Source organism: Urocampus carinirostris, chromosome 1, assembly GCF_059441175.1.
Source record: "Urocampus carinirostris isolate Australia breed hairy pipefish chromosome 1, RoL_Ucar_1.0, whole genome shotgun sequence".
Classification (NCBI taxonomy): Eukaryota; Metazoa; Chordata; class Actinopteri; order Syngnathiformes; family Syngnathidae; genus Urocampus; species Urocampus carinirostris.
The window spans coordinates 11,333,151-11,343,018 of NC_142349.1; the positions used below are offsets into that span (position 1 = coordinate 11,333,151).

General features: G+C 40.7%; 1 protein-coding gene across 2 annotated transcripts in view; it reads left to right on the forward strand.

Moving 5' to 3' along the window:
• colec12 (collectin sub-family member 12) overlaps positions 1-9,868 on the forward strand; it is a 44,329-nt gene that overhangs the window by 31,724 nt on the left and 2,737 nt on the right. The window contains exons 4-8 of one of the 2 annotated variants that reach the window (XM_088326409.1): positions 472-558; positions 2,484-3,527; positions 6,694-7,233; positions 9,486-9,628; positions 9,698-9,811. In XM_088326409.1, coding sequence (XP_088182535.1) covers positions 472-558; positions 2,484-3,527; positions 6,694-7,233; positions 9,486-9,628; positions 9,698-9,811 — 1,928 coding nt within the window. Of the gene's footprint in view, positions 1-471; positions 559-2,483; positions 3,528-6,693; positions 7,234-9,485; positions 9,629-9,697; positions 9,812-9,868 lie in introns of those variants that run through there. The other variant, XM_088326400.1, reaches the window with a different exon arrangement.

Sequence of the window (9,868 nt, forward strand, 5' to 3'; positions counted from 1 at the left end):
GCATTTCTTGAATCCCAAGACTTTAACCTTCCGAATGATATTTGAAACGATGCATTTGAGTGACATCGTACGGACACCGCATCCGCACGTGTCTACGACACGTATTTGCTTCTTTGCAAGCTTTGGGAATGTTAAGGGGGTAATAAGTTTGACTGAACTATCTGACTGTTTTGTCGACGTTCCCATTGTAGCGCCTTATAATCCGGTGCGCCTTATCTATGGAAGATATAGGACCAAAAACTATTTTTTGGTGGTGCGCCCTATAACCCGGTGCGCCCTATAGTGCGGAAAATACGGTATATATTTACAAGAACACGACTGTGCAAAAAGTGGACATTATGTGTCCTATGGTGCCATCTATTGTTTTGATAACTTGCATGGCAGTAATGTTTGCATGGAATTTTGAATAAGCATCTGCTTCTTACACACATCTGATTATAATTCACCATGTGTCCTATTTATTGATGACAGTGGTTCAAAAAATGGACAGCGTCACCGAGGGAATGCAGAATTATGGAGGGAAAATCAATGCTGTGGAGACCGACTTAAAAAAACTCGGTGAGTTGTGCCATCACACATTTGTGTTACAATTAGATTGTGATAGCCATGATTGAGGTATACAGTATATGCTGTTTTGAAATGTAAGCAGACCACAGAAAGTTGACTTCATCAGCCCAAAATAAAACTTTGATCGATGTGAATGTGAGAATTTGCTCATTTACTAATCAAATCATCACAGGTATTAATAAATACATACTTTTCGTCTACAGAAATACTATGGATTTTCAACACCACATTTTTTAAGACCAATACTGATACAAATACTCAGGTATTCCTTGAAACCCATTCCAGATGCTTTACACAACACTTCCACCACATACTGTACATATATACACACACACATACACAAAAAAGACCATAAATACTGAACCACTGGTTTCGCTAGTTCTGAGTAATATTTTTATTCTTTGACTGACGTTTTTTTTAAATCTAAAAATTAAGTAAGAATTATTTATTTTTAACACCGGCAGCTAATTTTGCTAGATGAAGGTTTCACTTTTTTCAGATACAATTAATTGAAAATGTGGCAAAACCAGGGAGGAAACAGGTAAAAACAGTTAGATACAGTAAAATACAAAGGTTGAACAAAAATAGCAAAAACATTTTTAAAAAATCCCCATGAGTCACCTGACGTTCCGACGGCCCATATTTGTTGATCAACAAATATGTTTGTACAATGTCACCAGTCACTGAAATGCATCAAGTCACATATCAATGGAAAGCTTAAACTCTTTTCTCATTTCAAAATGTACTCATCACAGAAACATTACGATCAGTCTGAAACAAGACACCCGAAAACTATTAAGCCGGCGTAACCCACCAAAGACGTCGTCATGCAGTCCTCAAATGAGTTGAATCCCCGCAAACATGGAGTCGTTAGATCCAGGACTGTCTAGTGAATCCAATGATGTAAAACATTAACTGAAAAATACATGATAATGTCGACAGATTAAAAAAAACAGCCTTGTTATTATGTGCTCTTTTCGCCACACCATTTCTGTTTGCAAATAAACCAAATCGAAAAATGATTCCCAATATGGCTGTTAGCCTCTGGCCCTTTGATTGACACCACTCTCGGTCAATAGCAGGCTTTTTTCACAGTCCACAGCCCGCATTAGTCTATAAGGGCCTGTATTGATGAAACCGAGAGTACCTTTTTAGCTAAGAATATCTTTAGCCAGTGGTAACAGATTCAAACAATAAAATTCCCCCCCAAAATCCATTTTGATGTGCATTCAAATCAGAGCCAAAAATAAATGTGCGTAAATGCAACTCTGTATCCATTTTTACGCAGAAAGTGTGCACCATCGTAGATTGATTTCTGGAAATAGAAGTCAAACATTTACAACTCATTTGTAAAAACGTGGACAAAGTAAGTTTTTAAAGCCGTAAACCTGTCATCTCTGAATGGCCACTTTTGGAGACGGTTAGACCAACCTTTAGAAAAAAGTGTACAAACGGTCTTAAATTGTTTGGATAGTGATACAATTTGACTAGGTACCAGGTAAGGCTTCAAGCTATTCTCTCACCAGTTTTCTGGCTAATATGCCTGTGCAACAATCATCTGCAGGCATTTATTGCAAAAATAAATTCAGGCAAGAATGAAATCTTCTGTTTCTGTGTGTTCCAACTGAGATGTTTAATATTAGTGGCATTTGCAGTGATTATTTGAATTTGTGACAAAATTTCAGATTCTTACCTTCCAAAATAGACAAAAACCATCCATATTTTCCAAACGGTTCAAGAACAGCATTCAATTTACTTTGGGTATGTCTTGGATTGGTATCTTAGGCAAATTTTACAGGAACGCTGGGTTTTAATACTCGTGGGCCCAGGTCAGGTTTGGCCGGATTGTTTTAAACTCGATCTTACCTCTGAATTGTGGATCATTTCCGATTCCCCTTTTTACTTTCCTCTTTCAGACTATCAGACGAGCGAGAAGTCTGGAAACACCACCAGCGATATCAAGACATTCAAGTCGGATCTGGAGACCCTGCAGGACAAACTGAACGATATCGCCTTCAGGTCAAACCGCAACAGGGATGCGCTAAGCGGACTCCAGCTGACCGGCGATGACACGGAGGACAGCCATCTCTCCCTGCAGAGTTTACTGAAGGACAATGCCGCCTCGCTAAATGGCGTCAACCGAACACTGACATCTTATGGCGGCATGATCGGCGACCTTCAGACCAACACGGCCAGGCTCCAGTCTGAAATCCAAGGTCAAATCCGGGAGCAGGGCCAGGCACAGGTCAGCATCAGCGCGCTCAACATAACGCAGGCCCAACAGCGCAACATGCTGAGCTCACTGCAGAAGACAGTGGAAGACGCCAGCCAGGCTGTGCAAAAGCTCAAGAATGACTACCAGACTCTCCAACAGTCCGCCAGACAAACCCGCGCAGATGCAGAATGGCTTAAGGAAAAAGTTCAGAATCTTCATATTTTGGCAGAAAACAACTCTGCCTCAGCGCGGTCCAATGGCGAATCCCTGGACGATTTGGGGGGTCAGCTTAGCACGTTGGCAAGCCATATCCAGAACACTTCTCTCCTGGCCGAGGGCCACGACCAGAACTTGCGGGAGTTGATGGACCGCCAGCGGGACCACGATAATGCCACCTCGTCCAAATTTGACGGGATGGAAGCACGCCTGGACAGGCACGAGAGTGTAATGGACCGTGTGACCGGCAACGTTAGTTTCGCCACGCAGCTCCTCGGCTCCATCAGCTCGGACTTGAACGGTCTGAGATCGTGCGCCGAAACGGTTATCCGCCATTCGGACGTGCTGCTGGCCTTGAACGGCAGTGTCAGCGAAGTCAGGGCCGAAAGCAGAGACATGCGCAACCAGCAGGACGAGCTGGTGGCTCGGCTGGACAAGGAAGTCAACGGCCTCTCTCAGGTGATGGAGGAAATGAAACTGGTGGACAGCAAGCACTCGCAGCTCATCACCAACTTCACTATTCTGAAGGGTAAGATAAGGACGTGCAAGCAAAAATTCGGGGGAAAATTGTCCTAAATTTAACATTATATAGTTATCTCTAGCTATAAGGCGGTACACCTTTCACGGTCTCGCTGCTTCACCGATTTTCAGCAAGCCTTGTGTTCTGCATTCTGATTGGCTAAACAGTCCCGAAGAAAGTAGTGATTGGTAAAAAATAATTCAATGCATTTGTAATAAATATAAACAGATATACAATGGTTAAACAAATGTTGGTGCCTGTATAAAGGGTTTTTTTTCTTTAGTTTTCTGTGCAATAGAGTATTTAGCGTATTTTCCGGACTATAAGGTACACCTACATATGCCATATTGGCCCAAAATTCAAAAGTTCACCTTATAAACCAGTGTGCATTACATACCACTATGTTGGATGAGTTGCACACAGTATATGTGTGTGAGGTTTTACGGTGTATTCCCATAGATCTATCATTTGATTAAAATCGCTGACCATAATCTCAAAACATTGCATGGAACAGGAATCTACCCGGGTCGCGGCGGTAGACAGTGCTGACACCATTAGACCATCAGTAGTACAGATGACATATGAAATAACATTACATTTTATCTTGTTGTCATACTACAGCAATGTTCCCTCTAAGCTGCGCAATCGCGCACTGCCCGCACATTCTCAGGGCACAAGTAAATCTATCTAGCGCAATGTTCCCTCTAAGCTGCGTGTGTGCGCAATTGCGCACTACCCAGAGCTTTTCAGCGCACAAGAAAATCTAGCCAGCTCACAAAAATCAGGGCTGAAATTGCTAATCAAGAAGCAAATTAAGTCAAAATTACATTACATGAAAGTAAAAATACAAGGGTTCGCCTGACGTTGTGTTCTGAATGCGGTATTTGGAAGTCAAGGTCGAAGTAGAACGAAGTGAAGTAAAGTCAGTAGAGTTTTTCGAGAACCGGCTTCTCCGGCTCGGCTTACTAAAAGAAACCGGCTCTTTCGGGCCCTAAACGGCTCTTCAGGTTGTTTTTGCTTCTTTCATCCCTATATGGCCAAACATTATGTAAAATAATGCACAAAATGACTTAAAGGAAGGGGGAATAGAACAAAAAAGAAAAAAATACCAAAATGAAAAAGTAGTGAAAAGCTGAGGAAAAAAGAAACAAAAAGAGAAAAAACAAGGAAAAATTTAGAAAAAAGCCAGAAAAAAGGAAAGAAACAAACAAAGAAAACAATTAAATAGAGAACAAAAAGAAAAAGTAACAGCTAGGAAAAAATAAACACAATGAGATTTTTTTTAAAGGAATTTAAAAAAATGTGTAAAAAAACAGGGAAAAAGAAGAAAAAGTTTGTGTTGCATTCAAATAATTTCCAATTACACCAAGTCAATCTTGTTGCCAACATTGTACTTTCACCAAAAAATTTGATTAAATACAGTTGTGTATCGTGCGACCGACTAAATGAGCCCCCAAAAATGTTAGGATAATGCGACAAAAGATACCAGGAAAAAAAAGAAATGTACATTTTGTGAAAGAATTGTAAAAACAAATGACGTTTGTCGGCCGTACAACCTTTGCAATAATATATTAGTCAATTCATTCAAAAGTGAAATTTTTTTTGCATTGCTGGAAACTCAAGTTTTGGACATGTTTGATAATGACTTAGTTGCCACACTTGGAATTGCTGTTGCTCACTGTTGTTTCAGGCGTTGCTCACCGACTTTGTGTGAACGCTCAGTCCTGTGGAAAATTAGAGGGAACATTGTACTACAGTATTTTTACTTCGTACCAGCAAGGAATGTGAGAGAATGAAAAAAATAGAATGTGTCCTTAAGGATATAAATAAACGCAAAGTCCGATTCATTATCAGATGCACCAAAGAGTTCCTTCCATCGTCGTGCTTTTTTTGCTTTTATATATTTGTGGAAGACTTTCTGTTTTCTCCTTTCTCTAACATTCGTTTATGGCACCATGAGTAAAAATACTGTGATAACGAGATCTAATGCCTTTTCCCATCATCCTATCACTACTGGACTCATTGTTACGTTTAGCCTCTCACTGCTGCGACCTCAGTTCGATTTCCAATGCATGCAATGTTTTGCGAGTTTCGGTTCAACTGATCAACTATGGCAAATCTATTATTGCATTAATATATGCTATAAGGGCATTGTTATAGACTAGTAAAAATGGTTGCACTTACTGTAGCATTGATTTAACGCGCCTTATAGTCCTGTGCCCTTTATGTATAAAATATCAGGGTTGGGTAGATTTACTTTAACTGGATTACTTTCAATTACTTTTGGATTACTCCAATACCAAATATGCTAATAAAAGACAAAAGAAACTAAATATGAATAAAATTATGACTCACAACACGTGGTAAGCTTTCTCTCCTGGCTTTGATTTCTTTGATCTACGGCAAAACTCACATAAAATGCTACAGAAACCAAATGAAAATAAAACCAAACAGCTTGCCAACATCATTTTTGCCGTTCCATGTATTCCGTTACTCCCCAAGCCTGCACAAAATTTAGTAATTTTATTCACATTTAGTTTCTTTTGTCTTTTATTAGCATATTTGGTATTGGAGTAATCCAAAAGTAATTGAAAGTAATCCAGTTAAAGTAACCCTACCCAACCCTGTAAAATATATATGACAGAAGACTATTTTTTAGGGGTGTACCTTGTAATTTGTGCGCCTTTTGGTGTGAAAATACAGTAAAAATGTAATAATTGTAAAAAATATTTGACATATTTTGCTAAGCATGGGTTATTTTTGGAACATAATCCCACAATAAATGAGGGTTCACTGTATAATACAATTAACATAGTGGTTTTCAATTTAAAAATCATATAGTTTCCCGAGGGCAAGCTAACCTTTTATTTATTAACAGGAAAACTGTGTCAAAACGCAAATGACACATTAGAATCACATTGTTTGTCTATAACAAACAATAAACACCACACACACACACACACACACACACACACACACACACACGCACACACACACACACTTTAAAAACGGACCTTAAAAATGTGTTTGTTCAAGACAATCCAGAAACAATCATTTTGTACAATACACCTGGTGGCAAAATAGGCCAATTTTGTTTTCCACTCAAGTGTTTTGAAATTGTAGTTAAGGTTGTATTGTATAATAGGCCTTCTAATTGTCTTCAATTGTCTTTTAGGTCCACCAGGTCCGAGGGGACCCAAGGGAGACAAGGGGCCCCAAGGCCCGGTTGGTCAGTCAGGCCAGAAAGGAGAAAAAGGAGACAAGGGTGTACAAGGTATGATAGGATCAAAAGGTGAGAGAGGTTCTCCCGGCGCACAAGGTGGACCTGGTCCAAAGGGTCCACCTGGTTCCCGAGGCCTTCCTGGGTCTAAAGGATCAAGAGGAGCTGGGGGTCGATCTGGAATCCCTGGAGACAAAGGCGACCCTGGAGCTCAAGGCCTTCCGGGCAGAGATGGACTTCCTGGTGTGCAAGGGCCTCAAGGACCACAGGGTCTCAGAGGAGCTGCCGGACCTGCCGGCTCAGAGGGTCCACGTGGGTCAGTCGGACCCATTGGCCCTCCCGGGCCTCCAGGGTTGCCCGGGTTGCCCGCACCAGTGCTTCCGGTTGTTTTGAAGCCAGTGAAGCCTACCGTTGCCCCCAAAACAACTGATGTAACACAAACGACAGCAACAAAGAAGGCTCAGGTTCCACAGCCTGCCCCCACTTCTGCTTCTGGTTGGTCTGACACAAACATATTTGTCTTACTTCTTAATTTAAAATAAATTGCAAATGTGACAAAAGTACCGTATATTCTGGACGATAAGGCGCACCTGAAAACCCAACATTGGCCAGAAATTTGCAACTGCACCTCATAACCCAGTGCACCTTCCATACTGCAGAATTTGAAGGATAGGATTGGAAATGCAAACGGTACTCTAAGGCGTGCATTACTGCACACATTTTACAGAATACCACTGCATTTAGGCAATTATCTATCAAACTTTGCTGATCCAATTTGCAATATATTGTATGCAATGGAATTCAAACTTGGGTTGTGGAGGTGAGGGCGTCGATACTTTGCCACCAGTGATACAGATTAAATGAAAGACGTCATTAGAGCTTATCTCATTATCGCACTGTTTGTACTAGGGGTGCCAGAAACACTGCATTCTGAAAGGTTAAACAGTTTCTCCACTTCTTTACTTGAACGTTAATGTTGTAAAATAAAGAAACGGAAAAAAGAAAGTCTGTATTTACAATCTTAACGAACCCAAACCTTTTTATGTAGTCATATTTGTGGACCTTTCTCAAGAAAATAAGGTTTAGGATTCATAGTACTGTCAAATTATAGAAAAATATTTCTTGAAACCAAAACAGTGGCACGTCCTAATACGAGCTTAGTTCGTCCCAGGATCATGCTCGTAGCTTGAATTTGTGTAACAAGCACATTTTTCCAGCATCTCTCATCTCATTAGCTACACCGCTTGTCCTCAGTAGGGTCGCGGGGGTGCTGGAGCCCATCCCAGCAATCATCGGGCAGTGGGCAGGGGACACCCTGAACTGGTTGCCAGCCAATCGCAGGGCACACGGGGACAGACAACTCACTCGCTCATTCCCACCTAGGGACAATTTGGACCGGCCAATTCACCTTAAATGCATGTTTTTGGAAAGTGGGAGGAAACCGGAGTGCCCGGAGGAAACCCACGCAAGCACGGGGAGAACATACAAACTCCGCACAGGAAGTCTGGAGCTGGATTTGAACCCACGCAGGAGGTTCCCAAGACATGAACTGTGCCGCACATGCGCTAACCACTGCGCTGCCATGCTGCCCCATTTTTCCAGCATAAGATAATTAAAAACTTTACTAAGTAACTATAAAACACATCTTCCTAAAGACTTAATACACATTCAAATAGCAATTAAACACAAAAACACAGTAATCAGATAAATAAAATGATGCACCACTGAGTGCCTATACATGCAAGCACTGCGATAAAGACTATCATTCTAAAATCGAACTGCTCAGTCATACCCGACGTTGCCACATATACAACTGACAGGGTGACTCCTGTAGGGTAGTCTATTGTATCTCGAGACAAAAGGAGGATGAAAGAGATTAACAAAATAAAATATGAGTTTATTATGAGCACTTACCACGCAGGCAATCGCCGTAACAAAGGTGTAATGGTGGTGCAGAGGGAAAGAGGTGTTTCAAAGAGGAGTGACAGAGATCGCATTCCTGTCAACTTATACATTTTCACAGTATTTTATATGTTTTTTGATCATTTACAACTGTGTACAGCGTATAACGATTTTTAAATGGGTGGAAACATTTTGAAAAAGACTGATCTAATATTGCCCATTTTGGTTCTAATCTTCATCGTCCCAGTCCCTGGTAGCAGATGACAACGTCATTGTAGACTGCTAATACTGTCACAGTATTTCACATGGGCTTCCTTGCTGTAAGTAAATAGTTGCGCGTGGTGTTTGTAAGGTTTCTTATAGCTTAATAAGGGGAATTGCAACCATTAATACAGGGAGCAACGGTTGAGGTTTACAGGTAAGTGATCGAGAGACTGGTGATGATGCGTAAGCACTTACTGTACACTTAACATAATGGTTACTGTAACTTTAAATGAACTTTCACACACAAAAAATCTATTCCAGTTTTTGGGGGTGCCTGTTGTATTTTGCATGTGCAAATCAAAATGCTAATGCTGGCGATGAGCGGTGTCGATTGGTCTCAAACTGTCTCTAGTGGTAGCCTTTGGGAATTCTTGTGACTTGGATATTCCCTCATATTTGGAGCAAAAACATGTATCCAAATAAAATTCGTGTATCGAAACTCATATTTAGAGGCGCATGTAAAGAGGTATAACTGTACTCAGAATTATGTACAGACGCAGAAATATTAAGCATACAACTAACATTGCTTCTTCCCACTACTGATCGTCAATAACTTAAGTGAACTTTTTAATCATTTTTAGGTTGCCCCTCAGAGTTTAGAAGGTTTTCTGACAGCTGCTATTACTTCTCTGCCACCACTCAGAAGGTCAACTATGAGGAGGCCAGCACCTTTTGTTCCAACATGGATGCTCACCTGGTCATTATTAACAACAATGAGGAACAGGTAAATAAAAATATGTATTATTACTTCAGATTGGGAAAAAAATCCGTTCAAATTATGTTATCTTTTTAGGTGTTTTTAAAGAATGTAGTCACAGGCAAAGGCTTCTTCTGGCTGGGCTTGAATGACAAGGAAGAAGAAAATGTCTGGAAGTGGGTGGATGGAAGCATCGCGGTTTTTACGTAAGTCTCCGTCGATCTTTACCTGATAATCTAAAATTCAAAATATGCGACCCAGGTCTAA